Source organism: Ictidomys tridecemlineatus, chromosome 5 (assembly GCF_052094955.1).
Source record: "Ictidomys tridecemlineatus isolate mIctTri1 chromosome 5, mIctTri1.hap1, whole genome shotgun sequence".
NCBI lineage: Eukaryota > Metazoa > Chordata > Mammalia > Rodentia > Sciuridae > Ictidomys > Ictidomys tridecemlineatus.
This window is the reverse complement of record NC_135481.1, coordinates 24,903,731-24,929,343: the sequence shown is the minus strand read 5'-3', so window position 1 is coordinate 24,929,343 and position 25,613 is coordinate 24,903,731. Positions and strand designations below refer to the sequence as shown.

Genomic DNA, 25,613 nt, shown 5'->3' with positions numbered 1-25,613 from the left:
CAGATGCAGCAAAATGAAGAGCCAGAAATTAGGATTATTCTGAACCTCTGAATGTGAGCTAACACAAAGGGATTATGTGTACTGTTGAAAACTATTCCACACTAATCAGGCCAGATCTGGGCATTGTCTTCCATTTGATTTTATGAGAAACTTGGAAAAACTGAAAATAAACCCACAAGATGGTGTCAGAAATTAGGAGGAAGACACTAGAGCCCATCCAATGAGATTCAAGTGAAAAAAAAAAAAACAAAACACTTGAAAAGATTGGCAGTCATCACACAGTGAAAGCTATCCAAAAAAGGAAAAGAACCAACGAACCAACTGCCTTTCATGATCACGAAAGCATTCAAAGTCTAGGTGACCACTTTCAAAAATATTCTTGATGATTAAAGAGTGGAATCACATAGCCACTTACCTGTCTTTCAACACAAAGATTAATTACATAATGACCAAAAAGCAGGCAAAAAATCAATGATCTAATTGAAGTGAAAAAGTTCTTATTAGGTGCTTCCTAAGTTCAAGGCATTACCAAGGGTACTATAAGTGATTCAGAAGTAATGTCCAGGTTTGGGTCAGTATTAGCAGAAAGATGACTTGTTTCCTTGGCCTTGTTTTATAGTCTAGTCTCCTGAGACAAGATCTAGGACTTGGGAGTCCAGCGCAGCTGTCTTCTTCAGGAAAACCTGGAACACCCTACTACTCATTCTCTGCCACAAGTTCTAGGAGAAGACCACTCCATGACTCTGCAGCACTTGGTGAGTATTTCACACAGCAAATCCCATCCTCCAAATGTTTCGCTCCACCCCACTCCCATTTAGTCTACCCCTGACTATGCCTTTCTTTTCTTTTTTATTTTTAATATTGAATTTTTTAATTATAGGTAAACACAATATCTTTATTTTATTTTTTATGGGGTGCTGAGGATTGAACCCAGTGCCTCATGCATGCTAGGTGAGTGCCCTGAGCCACAGCCCCAGCCCCCTGACTATGCTTTCCATTGGAAAAAAATTTTATTTCTTGTTTATCATGTTAATGGTGGTCAGGGTTTATGTGTCTACAAATGATATACAGGTTGGGCATTCCTAATCCAAATATTTGCAATCCAGAATTGAAGTTTTTTGAATGCCAGTGTAATACCAAAAATAGAAAGTTCCATACCATCATGACCTGTATAATGCAGTCACAGTCAAAATACAGGCACATTAAAAATTTTGAAAAGGTGTAAAATTACCTTCAGACTGTAGGTAAGATATACATGAAGTATATGTGAATTTAGTGTTTAAATTTGCATCCCATCCCAAAATATCTCATTTTACATGTGCATATATTGCAGAATCTGAAAAATCCTGATATTCAAAACATTTTAGATAAGGGAGACTCAACCTACATCCATTAGATAGATATGCAGTATATGAAATTATCGAAATTTTTACTTTTATAAATACATCATAAAATTTTAATTAAAGGTTTACTATGAGTAATTTTGGATGACTCTAATTTTAACATTTCAAACAACCAATTTAATATTTTGCTTTGTCCTCCATATGATGAGGAACTAAATATTTGAAAAATGTGACTTAACCAGTTTTTTTGTAATTGAAATTCCACATTCTAATATTAGCACCTTTTTATTTTTTATTTTTTGGTGGTGAGAATCAAACCCAGAGTATGCAAGGCAAGCTCTCTGCCACTTAAGTTACAACCCTAACATAATACCTTTTTTTTAAAACTAAAATTGAAATAATACTGAGCTATTTACAAAGTGATTTTATAGACATTCATCTCAGCAGTATAATAGTCCTCTTAATCAGTGAATATAATCTTAAATTTAAAATAAAAACTGAGACTTAAAGAAGACCCATTCATATAATTAGTGACTTACCCAGTATAAAATTTTAAGATTTTCTTATTCCAAGTCCAATGTTTGCTGCATATTAATTACTCCTACTTCCCAACATGCTATGTTGCCCAGGCTGGGTTTTTAATTGTTTGTTTTTGTGATAGGAATTGAATCCATAGGCACGCTAACTGAGCAACATTCCCAGCCCTTCTTTTTTACTTTGAGACAGGGTCTCCCTAAGTTGCTAATAGCCTTGCTTAGTTGCCGAGGCTGGACTCGGACTCATAGTCCTCTTGCCTCAGCCTCCCAAGTTGCTAAGATTATAGGCTTGGGCCACCATACCTATCCCCAGGCTGGTCTTGCACTCACAGACTCAAGTAGTCCTGTAGCCTTGGTCTCCAAAGTAGATGGGACTATAGGTATGTGTCCCCACACCCAGCCCCACTTGCTTTGACCTGATATAAAATTAATCACATTAAGGTGTACCAATAGAATGCCATACAGTACATTCACAGTGTTGTGCAGCTCTCACCTCTGTTTCATTCCAAAATATCACTTCAGAACTAAACCCTGTACATACTAAGTATTCATACTGCCTTCTCCCTTTTTAGCTTTCTTCTTTTATATCTTAATACATAACCTAACCAAGCCAGTCTGTTCTCTCTTGCTGCTTACAGCAAGCCTCAGATGTTCTTTGAAGTCTTATCCAATCTATTTTTAAATGTCAGAATTCTTGGTGATTCCTACCAAAGATCCTTTATACAAAAAAATTTAAAGTTTTAAAACATGTTTATATTAAAGTTAGGCCACCTTTTAAAGCAAATAAATAATCTACCAAATAAAAGATGTCATACTTATTGCATAGTATTCATTGAATGACTCTGTCTTTTGTAAGACCTAAATATTTCTGGTCTCTAGGCCCAGGATATGTTTGAGGTATGTATAAAAGGACACAGTGATGGACTCTTACATTCAGTATAGAAAACTGTGACTAGATGTACCCACATCTCAGTATCATGGATGATTTAGTGTGTATGATGTTAAGAGTCAGCCCTGATGTTTTGGATGGTTATATGATAAACTATAAAATAAGTTTCTACATCTCTACTCTGGTTTCCTACCTAATGTATTGTGGTAGGAACATTCAGTAATGTATATATGTCTATATGTATCAGTGTCACTATAAAAACTATCTTGTTGGTATACTGTGTGAGCTCTTGCTGTGACAAAAAGCATTAATATAGAACAATATACTATTACTGAGAGTACAAGAAGAAAAAAATCAACTGTTGAAATAACTAAGAAAGAATGGGATAGATTTTATAAAAATCTAGACTTAAAATTCAAGTTTTTTGTAAATTAAAGCTCATTATGATGTACTTACTGTTGATCATCTCTGCCATTCTAGATATGGTGCTATATACACACTCCATCTTTCAAAAACTCAAGATAGTAATGTTAACCTCTTGTTAAAAATAAGGATCCAAAACTCAAAGGAGCTAAGTAATTTACCTAAGACTGAGTGGGGAATGTGGTGGTTTTCTTGGTTCTCAGGGAGGCCCATCCCACCTTCTGTGTGGGTTATTTATTGAGCAGTTACTACATATCCCATTGTTATTTCTCAGTCTTAGCTATTTTTCGTAACATTGCAGTTATTGATAAATTCTGTTTAGAACAACTTTGGAGATCTACAGAAACCTCAGCATCTTCTCAAACCATTTAGATGCTCTAGGAAATCAACATTTTGCAAGAATAATATCTGATTAACTTCTTTGCATATATCAGGGAACTGAAGCTTAATGAGATTTAGTAACCTGTTCTATATCACACAGCTGTAATAGCTGAAATTCAAATTCTGCCAGCTTACTGTCTAAACCAGTTTCCAACTTCCCAAAAGTGAACTGTGCATCCAAGGTTAGACTTTACATCAGACATTTTTATGTGGTTGCATAGTGGCAGCTAATGGTGCGATTCAAAAGAAAGTTTTATTTACCTGGCAGGTAAAAACTAGTAGCAACTAAATGCAAACTAAAGCAACGTCTTCTATTAGTAATGGCCCCAACTCCAAACTAACAGGAACAGTTGACTGTTGTAGTAAAAAAGTGTGACTTTTGCTCAAGGAATTCTGTAGTAGTTGTAAAGAGTTGGGCTTCAAAAATACTTCACAAAGAAAGTTTTACAAATACAGAGCATGCCAGTGTTGCTTATCTTTGGTATTTCTGTTTTAAGGAAATGTAGGCTGTGTCTTGGGTTAGGAACATAGATGCTAATGAATGCATTTTCTCCCTTTTATTGTATAAATTTTTTTCCACAGGCTACTTATAAAGTTGCTTTTTTTAGCTTTATAGCCTTCTGGGATACTCACTATAGAGAATTCCCAGCCCAAATATAAATGGGCCTCATTCTTTCTAAAACTGCATATTTTATTGTGTTTAGGACCTAGGAAAGTACTGCACTTGATTCTTATTTTTACAGTTTTCAAAAATGTTGTATTATAAATTAGCCTTCTTATGTGTTCTCTCTTCTTAATAGTGAACCCATTTAAGAATTCTTAATATAATCCATTATTTCTGTAAAATTTGAAAGCTGTGCTTATCACTTTATTTTACAAAAAGATACACAAATTTTTAATTTTACAGATAAGTAAATTAAATACAAGTGAGACTGGTTAGGCATATGAAATTACTCATGCTTTTGTTTATATTGACAAATTATATCTTAGAAAGAAATATACTTTCTCCATCTACTTATTTCCTGGAAATAAATAAGACATTCAAGGACAAATTGTACAGTAGTGCTAAAGATGCAGTTTTAACCACACATTATTAATGTTCTTCCTCCATACTGAATGACATTGTGTATGTCAGTTTCTATATTTAATAGTTTATGTAGCATGTCTTGATGTTATTACACCTTAATTTTTCATTCTTTAAATTTTAGCATAATAAATTATAGCATAGCATTAGCTCTCTTAGTTGTTATTGTTTTTTGGGTTTTTGTTTGCTTGTTTGGTTGTGGTACTGGGGATTGAACCTAGGGCCACTTTATCACTGAGCTACATCCCCAGCCCTTTTGTATTTATTTTAAGACAGACCTCACTAAGTTGCTAAGGTTGACCTCAAATGTGTGATCCTACTGCCTCAGCCTCCTGAGTTCCTGGATTAAAGTTCCTGGTATTTAAAATGAGCTTTTAAACCTAAGTTTTCATTTGATACAGACACTGAGATTGTGTCTCTATTAAGGTAGCAAATTCATGACTTATTTGTTTGTTGGTTGGTTTGTTTGTTTATATTTGGTGCTGAGGATCGGACCCAATGCTAGGCAAGTGTTCTACCACTGAGCTATAACCACAGCTCTGAGCTGAAGGATTTTAAAAAAAAAAAAAAAAAAAAGTTTTTTTTAATTTATTCTAATTAGTCATACATGACAATAGAATACATTTTGACACATCATACATAAATGAAGTATAACTCCAGCCCCATAAATGCTTATTTTTGTTGTTTCCTCTCGTTTTGCTTCATTGGCTGTTATCTTCCCAGACTTATACGATATACATTTCAAGTCTTTTGTTGTTTTTGTCACACTGGGGGTTAAACTCAGGGACGATCTACTAGTGAACTAAAGCCCTAGTCATTTTTTATTTTTATTTTGAGGTGGACCCAGGCTGGCCTTGAACTTGCAGTTTGCCTGCCTTAGCCTTCTCAGTTGCTGGGATTATAGGCTTGCGCCACTACGCCTGGTTGTTGTTTTGAGATGGAGTCTCACTTTGTTGCCTGGACTGGTCTTGAACCCATGAATTCACATGATCCTGCTGTCTTAGCTTGCTGAGTTGCTGGGATAACCATTATCCCAGTTGTATTTTAGAATGTACCATGTTATTAGAAGAACTTGATGTATACCAGTTAAAAGAAATGAAGTGCCCATTTTTATATTCCTTTGCTCGCTCTGAAATATTGAAAACAAGAAAGGCATTAGGGGAATAATTACTTCCTATTCATTTGCAGTTTGATGGGTTTTTTTTTCTACTATAATATATACGTTAATTAAATATGTTGTTTTCCATGTGCAGATCCTTTGCAAGCAAAGAAAGTCAGAAAGGTGCCTCCCGGTCTGCCTTCTTCTGTGAGTACCCACTTTCCTGACTTGAAAACAAATAGATTGATTTCAAGTGCTCAGTGTTTGCTTGTTACAAGGGTACATTCGATTGGTGCCAGTGGACATAGTTCACAAAGTAACTATTCAGTACTTAACAAAGTCATTGATTGAATAAACCCACATTTAGTGTTAGGCTTTTAGATTTCTCAGCAGTGATTTGTAGTTTACTCATATGTTCTTACTCCGTGTCCTTGTCATTTGAATTCCCCTCTTGGGAAGAGGACTAGGCCAGTGGCTGTCAAAGAAGATCTCCTATACAGGTCTTTTGATGTTTAATTAGTCATTATGTTGCTGAACAGGAGGACAGACAGAGATTAATAGCTGAGAATCTTAGAAATTTACATTTGTAATAATCCCAATGGAGCTGAAGACATTAAGATTCGGAGGACATGTTCAGCTCAGCTTGCCTCAGTAGGACTGAGGTTATTAATATGCATAAATCACCAAGTCAGATGTTCATTGTGAAGCCCTTGTGGATTTTAAAGCCTTCATTAAGCCTTTCCTAACTTCAGCCTAGCATCAGGAAAGCTTTCAAGCAACTAGTTTGTTGATCCCTCTTTGCTCAAAAATGTATCCTTTGAGAATAAAGGGCTTTGATGAAGGAGGTTGGAAAGGTTTGGTGGAACAATCATTAATGACTGTGATAGTCTAATACTATTGGGGGGTGCTATTTTAATATACTTTATTCTTTAAAGGAGCAAAAGTATTTATAATTGAAACTACATCATAAATGTACCTACAATTTAAAAATCTCTAGTACAGAGAAGGAATTTTTTTCCCCTCTCCCTTTGCTTAGAACAAATGGGGAGTGAAGCTGTTGAATTGAGGCCCTGATGCCTTGTAGGGTACATCTCTTTGTTGTGTAAATGGATGTTGGGCTTTTATTTGGCAGTACTTAACACATGGGCGCAGGTGCTGCGGGATGAGTCACAGCTCATCGAAGTATAGACTGAAAGGAATATCCGGCTTGGCAAATAGTAATCTAGAAGTAGCAGCATGGGTCTGAGCTTTTTATTTTTTATTAAAGGCTAAAGTAGAGATATCATCTTTTTGGTTGTTTGCCTTCCTTCTTTCCTATGTTCTTCCCCCGCCTTTTCTTCCGTGTGATACATGAAAAGTAGAATTTGAAATCTTCTTTGAAACTCAGTTCCAGATGGAACTGAGTTTTACGCAGCCTAGGGCAGCTGGGCTCTGAACCTGCAGTTTACCTGGAAGGTTGGATTGCAGCTGCAGACATTCTTAAAAGCTTTTGCTTGCATAAGCACTTGGGCACACTAGAGGCTGAATAGCTGCTTGATAAACAAAATGAACACAATGCTTCAAATCATTATTCCTGAAGACAGGAATTTTTTTTTTCAAGAACAGCTAAAAATAGTCCAGCAATTTACATTTTAACAGTTGTGTGCTATGCAAGGATAGGTGGCTCAAACAGTATAACAGATGATTTCTGTTAGATTAACAGAAATCATATTAAAACTGGCAGACTGCTAAAGCATGTAAGTGTGCAGTTTTCTTATAATTTATTACTATAATTTTATGGGAATAATAAAAGTTAAATTACATGTTAATATTAGTAGAACTGCATAGTTTTTTTAAAAAAAGATAATAAATTTAAAAAACATCTTATTTCTTCTGAACCTAACATTAATCTTAAAACAACATATTCTCAGATAGTTCTGTTTGTTTTAGATGTTGGTTATGGAGTTCAGGGATGCCTCCCACTGGGCTACATCCCAGCCCTTTTATTTTTTATTTTGAGATGTGGTCTTTCTTGTTAAGTTGCTAAGGCTGGCCTCAATCTGTCTCCCTCAGCCTCCTGAGTAACTGGGATAGCTATGCCCACTATAGCATTTGCTCACTAAATTCAGCTAGTTCTTTCATTTTTAAAACAAAAAAGAAAAATGGAAAGAACAATCAGAAAAGAAACAGGTAGTCATCTGTATTTCTTACATTCATAATTATAACAGCATTTGCTACTTGAAAGTATTTCTCTGTATTGTCTCAGGTGTCCAGGAAAGGAAAAACCACTGAATTCTGATATTTGAAAAACCATTAGGAAATCTAACAAGTCAATACTATATTTTTCTCTTTACTTAATAAAGTATAGGTTGAAATCTCAGGGTTTCAAAAGACAAAAAAACAAAAAACCTATATACAGCAGATACTAACTACAACTTTTGAAAGTAATGTTCAGAATTCAGAATTGCCACTCATCCAGACTTTGAGTGAAGTGTGTGAAGTTGTGTACCAAATGCTTTGGTAAAAGAGCCTTGGAAGTACTAGTGACTTCTGGAAGAGTTGACAGTTAAGCTTTCTCTGGGAAGATAGAGTAGCAGTTCATCTACTAAAGAAGGGGAAGATAGGCCAGACAGGTAAAAGGCAAAGGTATAAAAAAACTAACAAGTTCAGGGTACATCTAGAAGTATAGCATTGCTAAATTCTGTACTAGATGCAGCTTTTATAATTTCCTACTATAGACCTAACCTCCCACTCCAGTGGACAATTGAGGAACACATAAGATCAGTCTAGATATGAGAAGAGATAAGCTGTCATAGCATGGCTCTCCTGGCCAGTAGCTACAGAAGACATTTGTAACTAACTTAAGGTTATCTGGAAGTTTCTAAAAAGCATGGATGATACTTTGACTTTGCAGATGGTTTTTCTTCCTTTTTAGGGTTCCCAAACCTCACCTCTCATTTTTTTAACCCCAAGTCTAGTTTTTGTTCTTTATGTCTACACCAGCTGTTCCTGTTTTTTAAATCTGTATCAGATTATTGCTAAGAAACAAGGTTTAAGAGAATTGTCCTCCCTGCCCACCTAGTGATTGAAACCAGGGGAGCTCTACCATTGAAGTACATCATCAGTCCTTTTACTTTTTTATTTTGACGTGGTCTTAGTTGCTCATGCTGACCTCAAACTTCTAATCATCCTGCCTCAGTATCTCAAATTGCTGGAACCGCAAGCATGTGCCACCATGCCCAGCAGGGGAAGAGAATGGTAAACCACTGGGCAGTGGTTGGGGACAGTTTTATTCCCCCCTAGTAATTTGTAAATTAAAAAAAAAAAGAAGTATTTGCAGCATATTTGTTAGCATCCTTTATAGACCTATTTCACTGCTAGTGGTGCAGGACTTCCAATTGTGAGGAATTGTGTTAATCATTATTTGTATCATCTAATCTTTGTCACACAGTTCTGTAATTTACTGTACAAATGAGGAACTTAAAACTCAAAAGACATAAATAACAAAATCACACAGAGGGCAAAGATTGTAATTAATTTAAGATTAAAGACCATTTTCTTTTTATTTTGAGTGTTAAAATAAACCTATCTTGGTTTACTCATAAAATATCTTGTTCAGTATGTTAAATTTAAAATATTGTTTATTCTGTCAATTATGCTTTTACTGATCAAATTGTTTTTAATTAGCTTTTTTTATTTTATAACTTTGGAGGGGGTTGCTTTTGATTCTGTGAACCTGGTGGGGGTGGGATTGTTTGTTTTTCTGGTGCTAGGAATACAATCCAGGGCCTCATATATGCTAGAAACCACTTTAGCACTGAGCTTAATTCCCTGCCCTGAATCTTAATGTTTCTATATGTAAAAGGAGAGGAAAAATGGATATCTCAGATGTTATAAAAGTATCATGTGCCTAACATTTGTCTAGTGTGTCATATATATCCAGTAAATGTTCCTTCCTTATTTTATCTAATTCCTACCACTATAACCTGAAATGTTTTAAAAAGACTTCATATTTCATTTTCAACATACTTTGTTGAAAAGCAAAGAATATTTGAAAACAAAAGAAAGGATAAATATGGTGGAAGAAAAAGTGATGTTACCTATACTTGTCTATGTAATATAATATACATGTCTGGCACACAGTGAGTATATAATAAATTATAGCTGATTTTTTTTTTAAAGCATTCATTTACAGGAAAGGAACCTACAAAAAGAGCATATTTGCTTCCTAGAATTTATCCTACCTTTGTTTTCTGGACTCTTGAGAGTGTTTTCTCCCCACCCCGCTTTATTTTTATCATTGATTGAACATCTTTATGGCCCTCTGAGGCATTTCAGAAGGAGAGAACTTTCTCTGTTCTTTATTCCTTATTTCTTAACTTGATGTTTGTATTTCCAAACATAGATAATTTTCTTTTATATGCTGCAGAAGATACAGAACTCCCAAGTAAGAAAGAAGCAAGATTTTATCACAAGATATCTTTTCCAGAGAGTAAACACTGAGATAAATTCCAGAATGCCTAAAGTTATGTTCTTGTTCCATAGCATTTGAAAGTATCTTTTCAACATGCAATCTTAACTTCATCAAAACAGTATGTTACTAGTTTTGAATACTACTGGGTTGCAGTCCCATGCAAGGCTGATGACAAAATTATTTGTTTCTTAATCAAATGTCATGCCATCCTTTGCCCATGTTTTAAATTGTATACACATATCTTCCCACAAAAAAAATACTGTTTGTTATTTGTAGGTTAAACTTGCAAGATGTATTTACCATTCCATCCCATCATTTTTATTCCCTCTCCCCAAGGAATTTCATTATTTCTGAGATGAATCGGAACAGATTCAACTCCACTGTTTCTTTCTTTGAGCAAAAAACAGGTACAGAGTTCTGTAGCCTTATAATTGGTGATTCTAGTGAGAATTTAATGTGTTAGTCTCCCAAATATTTCATGAGATTTTATTTATTTAGTAGTAGCTTTTTTCTTATTCTTTTCTTTTTCTTTTGTAGTACTCAGAGTTGAACTCAGAGCCTTGCTTTTGAGCCCTCTAGGCAAGCCCTCTATCACAGAGCCTGCTTTTTAAAATTTAATATGAATTTTGAATCAGCATTAAAATTGAAAATTTAGGGACACCTCTTGATAATTGGTTTTTATCAATTGGAGATTGTGAGGTGTTCCTGAACCACAAAGACCATTACACCATGTCTAATAATCTAGCATTTTCATGTACATACCAGATAGAATAAGTAAGATATTAAATAGAAAAAGTCAGAATACTAAATCCTGAGGATGTCTAAACTACAGTGTTTTGTTGTTGTTGTGTTTAACTAGGAAAGAGATGACAAGTAGAACTTTCTGAGGCAATATGGGAAACTCTTATTTCAAAAACTGCTAGTTTTCTGACTCAGTAAGGAAAACATGGTTTAGAACAGTACAGATAGTTACCTCTAATTTATCCATAAAAATAACAAGGTGGGTAACACATATAATACTCTTCAAAGTGAATAATGTCACATGGAAATTACTAGGAAGCATAGTTAACAAAGCTTTTAAAGTTATCCAAAGTCTTTAAGACCAGCAAGAATTCCAGCAATTCTGGAATAAATCATATCTACATGTAGTACAGCTTTAGCTGAACCTCACAAGTGAACCTTCCAGTTCTGGAACATGAGTTGAAATAGGCATTTGCTGATTAGTTTCTTGGGCAAACAAGCATAGAGGGTACAGAACAACTGTATATCTTGGAAAGTTTGCTGTTTCTTTTTTTATGGCACTGGAAATTGAATCCAGGGACACTTAACCACAGAACACATCCCCAGCTCTTTTTTTAATATTTATTTTTTAGTTATAGGTGAACACATATTTTTATTTTATTTTTATGTGGTGCTGGGGAACAAACCCAGTGTCATGCGTGCTAGGCGAATGCTCTACCTCTGAGCCACAATCCCAGCACCCACCAGCTTTTAAAAATATTTTCTTTTTAGAGACAGGTTAAGTTGCTAAGGGCTTCACCAAGTTGCTGAAACTGGCTTTTTTTTTTTTTTAAAGTTGTAAATGAACACAATACCTTTATATAATTTATTTATTCTTATGTGGTGCTGAGGATCGAACCCAGTACAACAAGTGTGCTAGGCAAGCACTCTACCACTGAGCCACAACTCTAGCCCCTGAGGCTGGCTTTGAACTCAAAATTCTCCTACCTCAGCCTCCCAAGCTGCTAGGATTACGGGTGTGTGCCACTACCCTATAGAGTTTGTTATTTCTCACTCTTAGATAAGAGTTTGAAGGCTACTGTGAAAAAAAATTTCCACAGTGGTCAGTTCATTCTCTGATTTTACAGGTTAGAGTAGCAGAAAAATCTTAATATATAAAGGGGGCAGTTCTGTAATAATTCCAAATTATATACAGTTTGGTCATTGAATGAAAGATTTTCTTTATACATAAATAAGAAGAAATAATCACTGTTTATGCCGATAGTAACCACTGTTGAGAACAGTGTCAGAATTGTAACAGTGTAAATGATAGGCTTTTAATCCATGTTCATTTTTGTGGAAAGCCAGTAATGTCTTTGATCTGATTTTAAATAAAAAAGTAAAAGGAAAAGTAATTGAGAAATAAACCCTGTGAATTCACTTGTTTGTACTGATATAGTTGTACAACTGTATATTTGTTATTTTCTGACTTCTCTATACTTTCTTAAAGAAGAATGTGCCTCAGTTTCATTCAGAGGTGGCTTTAAGATTCATTGAACTTCTTAAGCTGCTTGTATTTCAGATTGAGATATAAGTTAAATGTAGAAAAAGTGTCATGGGTAGGGTGTATATACACAAGTTGTCTGGTTTTTAAGGATGTATAGTTGAATTCTATAAATACATTTAAACTTAAGGCCACTGTTAGGGTGTTCAGCATTGACAGAATCATGAGGGTTTTTGTTTGTTTTAATTTCTACCTAGTATAATTGGTGATTTTTTTTGAGTATAGAAAAGAAAGAATATATTAATCAATTCAAAATTGTATTACTGGGGATGTTTGGTGTTCTGGATTTCATTTTAAGTTAGGTGGGGAGGTGGTTACATTCTAAGTAATTGACATGGTACTCACCATCACTGATATTTCCTTAATTTAACTAGTGATACTTATATATTTTATTTCAAGGACTATAATATATGCCCTATAGATAGATTCATAGTTAAACTTTGGGGGGGGGTAACTAGGATTTGAACCCAGGGCTACTTAACCACTGAGCTACGTGCCCAGGCCATTTTCTATTTTTTATTTTAATACATTCTTGCTAAGTTGCTGAGGCTGGCTTTGAATTTGTAATCCTCCAGCCTCAGCCCCCCAAGCCAGTGGGATTACAAGCATGCACTTGGCTCATAGTTAAACTTTTACACATTTTAAAAACACTGCTAGTTACAAAAATTAGATTTCTAATTTTTGCCCTGTGTTTACATTTGTTGAATTAATTTCAAACAAAATTTAAGGTATTGACCAAAGTTTTAGTCTTTTTATTAGCTACAGATGTTTTAATACACAACCCAGTATATTTCTAGTGTGCTGACATTTTATTATTTTTCATGAGTAATTCAGTTCTGTAAATTGTTTCCTGTTCAGTTTGCTAGAATTTCCTTATCTCTTTGTGATAACCTGTATTATTAACTCTTCCTTAATGTCCTACACCAGGGGTCAGCAAACTAAAAGGCTTATGTAGTAAATTCACTCAGTTTTGTGGGCCAGGTGGTTTCTATCAAGACTACTAAATTTTGCTATTACAACATAATTTATACATTAATGAATGAGCATGGCTGTGTTCCAATAGTTATTGAATGATTGATTGATTGATTGATAGGTACTGGGAATTGAACCCAGGGACATTTTGCCACTGAGCTACATCCCCAGCCTTTTCATTTATTTATTTATTCATTCATTCATTCATTTATTTTTATTTTGAGTCAGGGTCTCACTAAGTTGCTGAGGCTGGACTCAAACTTATGATCCTCCTACCTCAGCCTCACAAGCCGCTGGGATTATAGGCATGCACTATTGTACCTAACCAAAACTTTATTTTTAAAAATAGATATTTGGTCAGATTTGTGTCCCCTAACCATAATTTTCTAATCTGTACTAGACTCAAAAATTAGAAATGTAGTCCCTTCATGTTAAAGCCCTGGGCACTGGACAGTGTCTATTGGTCTGACAGATGCCTTCCAAGATCTTTACTTGCCACCTTCTGAAATGTTCCTGATTAGGATAATGATAGATTCTCAGTATATAATGTGGGTGCTGTAATGTGATAATTTATCTAGGATTTAAGCATTGCATTGGGTAATAAATAATATGCAAGACATTAAAAGTAGATGCAGGAATAGTTACATTAATAAATTATTCATTTGAAACAATTGAGTATAACATATTTAAATAACCTGACTTTGGTATAATCTGCCCTTCTGTAATTTTTTCACTTATATTCAAGGTATATTTATGCCTAATCATCATCTTTGTCCCAGTCTGACTTTCTCATAAATAAAACTTAAAGCTGAAGGTAAATGCTAGCAGCTTGACAGTCTTTTGCAACCCAAGCATGGTGCGTGAAACAGATTCATTTGAGTAATGTATCATGTTTTAAGTGAATTTTATGTGGTTCCTATATAGTTAACCTTTTTGGTTTTATGATAGCTAGTGTTAATAATAAATAAACAAAATCAAGTTTTATGACTTGTGCTTGATAATTTTCTACTTAACATTATTTGAAATAAAAAGCTATCAGTGTCTTCCACCTTCACCAAAGATATTTAAAAATCTCAAAAAAAAAAACAACGGTTATTTTGGGGGGGGTTGGGGATGGTAATCCCTCAGTGGTAGACCAATCAGTGGGTTTGATTCCCAGCACTAAAAGAGGGTTGGGGGAGAGAAAGGGAAAAGGAAGAGAAGGAAAGGGAAACAAAATGGAAAAGGAAAAATTTCCAAGTTGTCTCCATTTTGTAGATTTCCAATGAAAAATTTTCTGCTAAAAATGAATATATACTAAGTATTTATTGTGAATGAAAAACTCTTTTTAGGCATTAATTAATTAAAAATAAATAAAACATGGCCCCTGTCTTTAAGATGCTTGTGATCAAAAGATAAATTTTACCTTTGGAATTCTTTATTTTCTTTAAGATGCTTGTGATCAAAAGATCAAATTTTACCTTTGGAATTCTTAATATTTTGCGATGAGTAAATGTTCTCCTCTAGGCACATAATATAATACGCAGGGAATGCTTTTTTAATTAAGGGTATAAAAATAAATACTCTAATGCAATTTTATGTATCTAAAATAGGGAACATATCGCTAATGACTTCCTCTTCTAAACTGAACTTTTCCATTTTCTCCTCTGGTTGTTCAAACCATCAAAATATATGTTAACTTGCTTCCTTTGTGTAAGAACTGATTTATTTGTCCCATTTTCCCCCGCAGTTATACAGATAATTCCTAGTTAAACACAAAATGATTATTTTTAATTTATAAAAATACTTACATATATATTTTTTTTATTTTAAAAGAAGAAAAGGAAGGGAAGAAAGAAAGAAAGGAAGAGAAAGAGGCAGAGGGCTGAGGTTGTGGCTCAGCAGAAGATAGCTTGCTTAGCAAGTGTGAGGCGCTGGCTTTGATACTCAGCACCACCTAAAAATAAGTAAAATAAAGGTATTATGTCCAACTACAACTAAAAAATGTATATATATTTTTTTAAAAGCATAGAGAGGAAAAGGAAGAGGAGAAGAAAAGAGAGAAAGAAAAGAAGGTAGGGATAGAGAGGAAATTCATCCATCAGCACTAACTCTACATTATCCTAGGATGGCCTAATTAAAAATACACAGCCATGGTCCTTATGTGACAAAAGTATGGAAAGCAAAAATATAGAGGAAAAAGTTACAGTTTCATTGATATTAAAGTGTTTAACAGTGCTGGGTAGAGTGCCACAGTGGCTTGGGAGGCTAAGTCAGGAGGATTGCAAGTTCAAAGCCATCCTTAGCAACTTAGGAAGGCCCTAAGCAATTCACTGAGACTCTATCTCAAATTTAAAACTTTTTTGAAGGGGAGAGGGGGTGTTGGGAGTGTGCTTCAGTGATTGAGCACCCCTGAGTTCAATCCCTGGTACTCACCCCAAAATTATAACATGTAATAGTGATAATGTTCCCATTATAAATTTTTCATACTAAAGTTATCTTGAAGAATTACAACTATTTTTCACTATCTATGTTACCATCATCTTTTTCCCAGCCACCTTTATATCTTTCTTGCATTGTCAACAGCTTCCCAACTGATCTCCCAGTTTTCTTTCAGTCACTTTTTTAACCATGGTAAGATCCTTTTAAAATCTGTCAATTCATATCTTCCTCTGCTTAAAATTTTCCAGTAGCTTTCCTTATCGTTGTAAAACCAAAATCCTTAAAGTGGCTTACAGATCTGTCCCCATGGTACCTCTCAGACCTCATCTTCTACCAGTCTACCCCTCCCTCACTCCACTTCAGCCCCACTGAGCTCTTACTGCTCCTCAAAGATAGCAAGCACACAGACCAGCCTCAGGGCCTTTGCATTTATTTGCTGTTGTATCTGTTGGAATGCACTTCCCTTAGTATCTACATCTCTAGTTTTCTCTTTGCTCATATATGGCTTTATCAGTGGGGATCTTTGTAAAATAGTAATATGCCCACTAGCGCCCCCTACCTTGCCTTCTGTATTTTTCTCTGTGGTACTTAATACCATCTGATGTGTCCTAATTTGTTTATCTTTGTTGTTTATTGATATAATCTACAGCACCAAGATACATAATAGATGTTCAATAACTATTGAATAAGTGAACAAATTCAAATAATTAGTACTGGAGTCATGGCTCTTCTTTATTCCTGGCATGCTCAGTTGACTCTGAGAAGGTTTAAGCTGTATACTAAATAATCTGAATTATTTTCAAGAGAACAAGAACTGTAGGTTAGTGTTTTAACCCATGTATTATAAAACATGTTAAACCTTGTAAAAACTGTTCAGTGACAAAGATCACTGAAGTTATTCCTATTTACACAAAGGTAGACTGTCCTTCAGGTATATTAGAACTAGGAAGGTATGCATTTGATTTCTAATATGAGATCTTAGCATTAGAAAATTGTGTTCTTATAGTCATATGATCTTTATTCCAATTTTAACAATAGTAACAGTTTTATTCCTTTTACTCGCCTAGTCATTTTTATGTGACTCTTTCTCCCCTTTATTCTTGCACCCTGTATACTTTCCAGGCTACCTGTTCATTGCAGACACTTTTGTTTATAATCCATATCAGTCTCTTTTATGCTCTACCATATTCTCCAGCCAAAAGGTACAAGAAGTAAGTCATAGGCTCAGCATCTTTATTAAATGATAGTGCAAGAGCCCTAGCTTCCTTATTTAGTTGGGCTCCCTTATTTATGTTCACTTCATTACTTTTTATTGCCTGTTAAAAATTATAATACAGCCATCTCTCTGTAGGGATTTACTTCTCTTTTTGAAAGACTTGGCCACAAATATTTGATCTTCCAGATGATACCATTTTAAATATAAAAATGTCTGACCCTCACATCAAATTTTACATTAAATAGATGTCATTATAAAAATATAATTTAAGGTGGATATAGATACTGAGTATCATCTATGTCAGTAGGTCACAGCTCTTAATCTTAAAAATAGTAATACAACTAGATTTAAAATATTTCAGAAAACCTAATGAATTGTGTAGTTTACTAAAATAAAAATTTTACCCACGTGGGCTGGGGTTATGGCTCAGTGGTAGAGTGTTCACCTAGCACATGCAAGGCGCTGGGTTCGATCCTCAGCACCACATAAAATAAATAAATGAAATAAAGGTATAAAAATTTTTTTAAAAAATTACACATGGTAACTATAAAATCCTATTTCTTTCACTGGAATTATTTTATGTCCACGTAGTATTACTTCATTTCCATTTTTAATCAAAATTCTGAAAGACATCCATCACTTTTAAGTTTTTTTATTTTTATAACCGGGACAATTTTTTACTATAACTCAATATAAAAGAGTTTTAAAAACAAAAATCTTACAAAATTGAAATTCAGAGTTTGGGAGTGAGTAGATAGTAAAAGGTTTCGTGATAAAATGGGTAGAAAAATCTTTAGTATAGTTTAATATCCACATTTTGCAAAAATGATTCAGTAGCCTAACCTGAGTTCTCATGAGAACTCCTAAGAGTCAACACTGAAACCTGAATCCCTGTCAACTGACTCCTAGTCCAGTATTCTTTTTGCATTGCACCATATAATTCCATAATTTTCTGGAACCTAAGCAACCTATCTTATCTTCTCTAGTGAACCTACATGTGATATAGATACACAGAAAAAGTAGTTTAACGGATTTCTTCCAAGGTTTTTTTTCCCCCTCAGGACTGAGAATTGAACGAAGGACCCTACACAAGCTTTACCATTGAGCCATACCCCCAAACTATTTAGTTTAATTTGGGTTTGTTTTTGTTTTTGAGACAAGGTCTCACTAAGTTGATGAGGCTGCCTTCTTAACTTTTCAATCATCCTGCCTCAGCTTCCTGAGTATCTGGGATTCAGACCTGTGGCCCCATGCCTGGCTTCATCCAAATTTTATGTCGGTTTCCAAGTCTGTCTTGTAAGAGACCATTGTTATGGTTAGCATTTTGCTTTTACTGGTGATGCATATTTAATATTAGTCAAATAGTATTTGTTTTGCTTTTTTTCCATGTTGAAAAGGCATTTTCACCATTTTTATCTCCTCCCCTATTTATCATACTCTTCTCAGATGCATTTTCAAAATGAAGTATTCTGTGGCTTTTGTTGAGTAGTCACCAGAAGTAAGAAATTATTCTTTTAGCCTGTACATGATTTCTTTTAGTAAATATGGCAAATTTAGGTTTGCTTTGTTACTAGATCATTACATAAGTGAGGCAGGAAATTTTGGAAGATTTTCAATATTATTCAGTGGGGAAAAGTATTAAAAATTACCACCACTAGCAAGAATTTTTTACTGAAACAAAAATATAGATAGTGGACCAGAAATAACTTAATATGTAAGTTATTTATTGCTTTGGATTGCAGATTCTTGAAATGATACTGGGCTAGGATGCAGATGTTACTTCTGGACTCTAAAATTAAGTTTAAAATGAAATAGAATATCTTGGTGCTATTTCATTTCTCATAATTTGAAAGAATCTGGCATTTTCCAGCTCAGAAGGAAAGGAATTGAGCTGACCAAAATAGTATACAACAATAGCAGAAAAAAGGATGACACTTTTTTTAAGAGAGCTATCTCAATCCAAAACTGTTTTCACTGAAATCACTTACCTTTATAGATGATTTAAAATAGCTTTGTTTGCTTACAGTTTTTTGGTTGCTGTTGTTAGATTCAGAAGTGCCAGTTTATTGAGTTTAGAAAACTGCAAGTCCTCTTGAGTGTGTGTGTGTGTGTGTGTATGTAAACACACACACACACACACACACACACACACACACACCCAGTAGGAGTCCTGTGATTATAGAGCCATCTGCAGGAAAATTATCAAGTTGCAACATAGTTAATGATTCTCTTACAGTGTTATTTCAAGAGGTAAATGAGAAGTGACAAACTGCAATTCATGTGGGGAAAGAAATGGCCAACCAAGAAATATAGGATTTACTAGGGCAGAGGGACCTGCTCTTTACTAAAAATAAATGTTTAAAAAAATTGCTTTGTCATAAGGGTTTGTGATCAGAAGAAACATGATTTGCTTTAGATTTTACATATTCTTAGTAATGGTAATTCAATCTCATTGTAGTGCTTTTTAAGACCTTTGCATGATTTGTCAGTTGTAGTGTTAATGTCAGTGTATTTATTTACCTTAGAAAGAGAGTTATTTGCTTTCTTTTCCAGGAGATGTAGTTGTTTTTAAACATCTTCATTAAAGTAAAATGGTTGGCAGAGGAAGAATTAATCAAGTGTTCTTTTGCCCTAAAAATGCAGGTTATATAGTTGATTGTTTCCATTGGCTTATACAGATGGGTGTTTTATGTTTTGCTAATCATTATTAAACATTTCTAAAACTCAAGTTAGACTTGAGATATTTGTAAAGAAATGATACACAATCGGGTGTCCTGTACTAAGACAGATGCTGATATGTGAATTTTATCATGTGTCTTTGTTCTGCTTTAAGAAATGTCTTGGAATCATTTTTGTTTTGGTGGTGGTATTGGGGATGGAACAGAAGGCCTTGGGAATTTTACCACTGAGCTATACCCCCGCAGCCATGGGAAATATATTTTTATGTATGTGTTAATATTACTCATTCATTGAGAGGGATATGTTATTTCTCTTGAATTTTATAATCTTATTTTCTTTGTTATAAAGTTAAATTTCTAAAATATGAAAATATCAGACCAACTTCTTCAACACTTAGGAATGATCTTATTTACAAAGTAGCATATACTAGAAAATTCCATACTATAACGTTCAGATATAAAGCCTGGAAGTTTGATATCTGACTGGATGTTTGATTTAGTTAGCAGTGCTAACTAAAAATCTGCCCAATTAGGAGCTAAGAGGAGGAGGCATTGGGGAAGAACAGTCTTTTGCTTTGCATATAGATCCTACCACTTACTATCCTCTTTCATTTGTCCTCACCCCTACCTCCCTTGCCATCAATCATTTATTATTAACTGAGCTTCATCCTTTAGGGATGAAATATAGAGTTCATTTGTAGAATTAATCATACTTGAACTTTGGCTTCACGTATCATTCTGAAATTATGTTTTCTAAGAATTGATTCACTTAGAAATAATGTTGAAACTTTCATGAGGACTTCTGAGTAGATCTTATATTTACTTTTCTCAGCCATATTATCTGGCTTTTGGGGACAGTGTGGAATGTTGCTTGCTTTAGAAGAATGTACAATAATATTTAACTATTAATAGGACTTAGTTAATTAATTCAATGTATGTAATTCAGTTCAATTAACTTTTTTATTTTATTTTTTATATTTTTTATTTTATTGATTGATTGATTGATGCTGGGAATTGAACCCAGGACCTCACGTAAGCTAGATAAGCACTCCATGCCTAAGTCACCCAAAATGGTTTCAAAACTTGCCATCCTCTGCCTCAGCCTTCTGAGTAGCTGAGATTACAGGCATGTGCCAACATTCCTGACTCAATTAAATTTTTCTTTGGAAAACTGTTTAGAATTTTATGTCACTTGAAAAATTCTTGCTTTAAGGATAATTTTAAAAGTTTATAATTATTATAGTGATCAAATCATCAGGGATAAAGATGAGCTAAATTAAATAGATTAAAATACAACGTAGGTAATTCCAAGAAATTTTGCTTGACTCTCCAAAGAAAATCTGAAAAATAAGAAGAGAGTTTTTTCAGAGAAGCCTAAAATATAAATAGAAGTTTCCAGAAAGTCCATACCATAGTATACTTCTTGAAAACAAAGTCCATTGTACAATATACCATTTTCTTAACCAGTTTAGGTCTGTGCTTGATGATTATTAGAGCAAGAACCATCAACTCTGAAAACATTTTAGGAGAAAGCATATTTTAAAAATTGGTGGGCTGGGGTTGTGGCTCAGTGGTAGCATGTGTAAGGCATTGGGTTCAATTCTCAGTAACACATAAAAACAAATTAAAAAAATAAAGGTCCATTGACAACTAAAAAACGAAATTTAAAAATGGTAAAATGTAGTCATCCTTAAACCAGGAATCATCAGTTTGTTAATAGAAGATGTAAGACTCCAAGTCTCATTTTTTCAAGATTCTCTGACATTTTCATTAATCATGTTGCCTGTGTGTATAACAATGCTAGTCTTGCTATAAAACTTAGGTTATTGGACTAGATGATGTGAATGTTGAGTCCCATCACACAATCTCAGAGTAACGCATAAGTGATTATGTAGAATTGTGATTATTCAGAATAAAAAGTGCATGACAGGGAGCTGGGGTTGTGGCTCAGTGGTAGAGTGCTTGCCTGGCATGTATGAAGCACTGGGTTCGATTCTCAGCACCGCATATAAACAAATGATCAAAATAAAGGCCCATTTTAAAAAATAAAGGAATCACTTTAAAAAAAAAAAGTGCATGACAGTACAGAGCCTCTGTGCAGACTGCATGCCTGTCTGAAATCAGGTTTAAAACTTGGCCCTGTCTCCAGCTGACTCGTTTTGTCAGACTGAGTCACAGGATTAACCCTCGACATGTTCCTCTTTAAGAAAAAAAAAAAAAAAAAGCAAGATTAAACAACTGCATTGACTAGAGCAGCATTTGATCCATCTATATGCATTTTTTTCTGTAATATGATTCTCTTTAGGGGGAAAATTGTTCTGCAGCTGTTGCATAGATAAGTTTTTTAAAAAATATTTTTGAGAAAAAGAAAAAAGACTTTGTCATAGAAGATAAATTTTATAATTGTGATAAAGCAAATGATTGCACATCAGCCAGTTTTAGTTTCCTGTGGGTAAGAGCCTACTTCAAAGAGGTAGAATTTGGAATGACCAACTTAAAACACATTGCCATAGCATATGCATAGAATCTAGGAATATTTTACTTAAATTATCACCAGTCTTCTTGATGATTTACTGTTTTGAGAAATGAATATAATATAACACAAATATAGATAAAGCATTTTTAAAAACCTGCATCTACTGTTAATTTAGGCATTTATGTATACCAAATGACCGTGGGATGGATTGGAAGGAAGGTCTTACCTACACATGTATAGAGTTTATACTTGCTTTTGAGAGAAGGAATGAAAGGTAAAAGCAAAAGTTTCTAGTTAGTTACTCAGTTGTTTAGAAACAGTTGTTTCCCCTTCAGTTTCAGGTTTAACAGTGAATCTTACCCAGTTGTGTTTGTCTTTAATCTGAATTCTCTTTTACCTGAATGTTTGTTTATTCCCTTCAGATTATAATGGAATTTGCCTCCAAAATAAAGTACTGATGAGGAAATGTTAAATTTTACATTATGCTTTTTTAAAAAAACAACATAGTACTCTCTGTTTTTGTGAAGCACCAGAGAAAAAAGAGTAACTGTTATAGGTGAATTTTTTAACCAGTATGAAAAAGTTTTCTCTTGTAAGAGCAATGATTATACAAAGAAAATGTTGAACTATTGTTAGTACATTGTGGCTCCCTCTTTCTTCCTTTTCAATCTCTATTGAAAAGTAAATTATTTTTAATAATTAATAGAAGAAGGAATTTTTATTTTAAATGGTTAATTTTCCTTCTTTTTTTTCCCCCTGTTAAAAAGTAGCCATTTTGTCAATAGAGAAAGACTGTCTATGAAAGACTAAAATTTACTTGAATGGTTTTAAGACATGGTATTGTTAATTGTAAATCAACGCTTTTTACACAGTTCTCCAAGGATTGAAATGGGTCTTTGTGATCTCTCAGGAGGGAGGAAGTTACACACCACTCTGCAGACTGGCATTTTAATAGTCTGCTGTACAGTGATGTTCTTTTGCAGCTGCTGCTTAGCCTTTTCTATATCTGGAGAGTGTAGGGAGGTTTTATTGTTGTTTCGATACCATCAGCTTTTAAAACATTGTGAAGTTAGCTGACCTTATTGTCTGATTCAATTTTATTACTATGATTTGATCAATATGTTTCATAAGGATAGGTGCTTCTTTATATAATATTCATAGAATATTTCATAGATTTCTCTTATGTGAAAGTTGCCTTTTAAAAAAGTGATGTGCCCCTTTATGCAGCTTGTGAGCTCTCCTTTGATTAACACAGTTCTGTTAGAATCTATGAGGCACAGGGAGAAGAGATAGTACAGAGGTTTTGACAGGAAGTAAGATCAAAGAAAAGTTGCTATTCTGTTTTCTGGGTTAGAATCCACACCAAAAGATAAATTGGAAAAATTTTAAATAGCAAAATGTGTTTATATGAGAGAACATATATTTGAAGACAGTGTTTAAAACCTTTTGACTTTGAAGTATCATAATGACTTGGAAAAATCTATGAGACATTTCTTCCCACACTGATTATTTTTTGTTTCTGAGAAATTTGGACATCACCATAAAATATGAATATAAAGTGTTCCTTTAGAACAATAATAAGCTCAGAGGGGAAAGACTTCTAGGAAACCTCATTTAGTTTATTAGGTGGAATGCACATTTTGTCTGTGCATACACCAGCTTTTTATATTCTTATATAAGGGGAAACAAAACTTTCTTTTTCCTATTTAATTATGAATTTTATAATACATATTAGATGTTCTAGAAGACTGCATTCCTTTATAAATTTTCCATTGGTAGTGTTTATGAGAAATTCAAGGAGCTTTATAACTGAAAAATCTATATTATTAAATGTTTCCATTTTAAAGAGATAATTTATAAGAATTTTTCTAATTTTTAGAATAAACTTTTTAATGAAATATGTTCCTCTGAAAAATTTTCAATATAATGTTTATAACTTAGAAAAAAAACAACATGGCTTATTCTAGCTAGTTAATAGGTACTAGACAGTTTGCTTTCTCCAGGAAGTGATTTTGTACAGGCTTAACTGCCTGGATCCTTCTTGTTACATATGATTCAGTGTTTCCAATTCCTGATTACTTGATCATGTGTTTATCAAAGTTGAAAGCAACTTTAGACCATGCCAGATGGTAATGTTGCTGGAGGTGTAGCAAGCAAGGTTTCCCTGCCACAAGTGCTCTAATTTAATTAAACTAAAAACAGATTAGCAAAAGATCTGTCCGTTGCCTTCCTTTGTGTATGCCTGTGTGTGTGTGTGTGTGTGTGTGTGTGTGTGTGTGTGTAGAGATATACTTATGTGATAGAATTAGTAATTCCTTGGGATATTTATCTTTAGGGCACAATATCTCTTTTCTTTATTTAGAATTTATAAGGGAAATTTGGGATGTTTTTAATACCCCAAAATTTGTCTTATTGGTATCCTCCACCAGTGCAGGGACTTGATGGAAATTGAAAGAGGTTACTTACAGCATAAGCCCTCCCTCTGTGTTCTCTGAGTTGGTTCAGTCCTATTTTGCATAAGTTCCTTTTGAGTAGATCCATGTGTGGATGCATACTACTGAAGACTTACTCTGTTTGCCTGAGTGGATGAATGTCTTGGAGAGAAGCTGTGTGCTTTAGCTGCAAACAGTAACATTTTCAAAATCAACATGTATTGTGCTTATCCTGTCCCTGGAATGGGCAGCAATTCTTTGATGTATTACTATAATGGGAAAACGGTAAGCCTTTTTCTTTGTTCATAGCTTCTGACTTGTTTAATGGAAAGCAGTGTAGTTTAATTGCTTTTAAGTAAAACCTGTGAGGTTATGTTTTATTCTTTTCTGTAGTAAATTAGATTATGTATTTATTTGTAAAGTCATATATCTTCAACAGTTAACTCAAAGTTTTTGACTTTTATTTTTAAAATAGTGCAGAAAATAAACTTGAATTTGTTCGTTATTTTTAGCCTAATGTCTTTACTAGCAATGAGCTTGAAAGTACATTTGTTTTGATTTTTTTTTTTTTTTGGTATATTGTAAACATGAAATCACTATATGATATATATATATATACACACACACACAAATATTTATTGAGTATTATTTGATGCTTTATAGATAGAAGGAAAAGATGAAAGTCATCGTGGATATTCATAAAAATAACAAGTATGAAGCTCTGGGAATGATTAGGGAAGCAGTCAGCTAGTGAGGGCCGTATTTCCTGTTTGGAGTTTCAGGTCCAGAGCCTGACTTTTCTGGGAGACCATCTGTTTCTAATCATACTCAAATTTTGACCCTGTGCAGATTCATAAAATAAATCACTATCTTTAAAAGAATGCATTTTAACATTTTCTGAAAAAAATATATTCCTGGTCGATTCA

The 25,613-nt window shown here is 34.0% G+C and overlaps 1 protein-coding gene across 18 annotated transcripts in view; it reads left to right on the top strand.

The window, feature by feature from the left end:
* Window positions 1-25,613, top strand: part of Tcf12 (transcription factor 12) — a 354,335-nt gene that overhangs the window by 261,841 nt on the left and 66,881 nt on the right. For 14 of the 18 annotated variants that reach the window (XM_078049563.1, XM_078049565.1, XM_078049562.1 and 11 more), the window contains 2 exons: window positions 620-755; window positions 5,910-5,962. In XM_078049563.1, the coding sequence (XP_077905689.1) occupies window positions 620-755; window positions 5,910-5,962 (189 nt within the window). Of the gene's footprint in view, window positions 1-619; window positions 756-5,909; window positions 5,963-24,812; window positions 24,973-25,613 lie in introns of those variants that run through there. The other 4 variants (XM_040275789.2, XM_078049570.1, XM_021726977.3 and 1 more) reach the window with 2 other exon arrangements.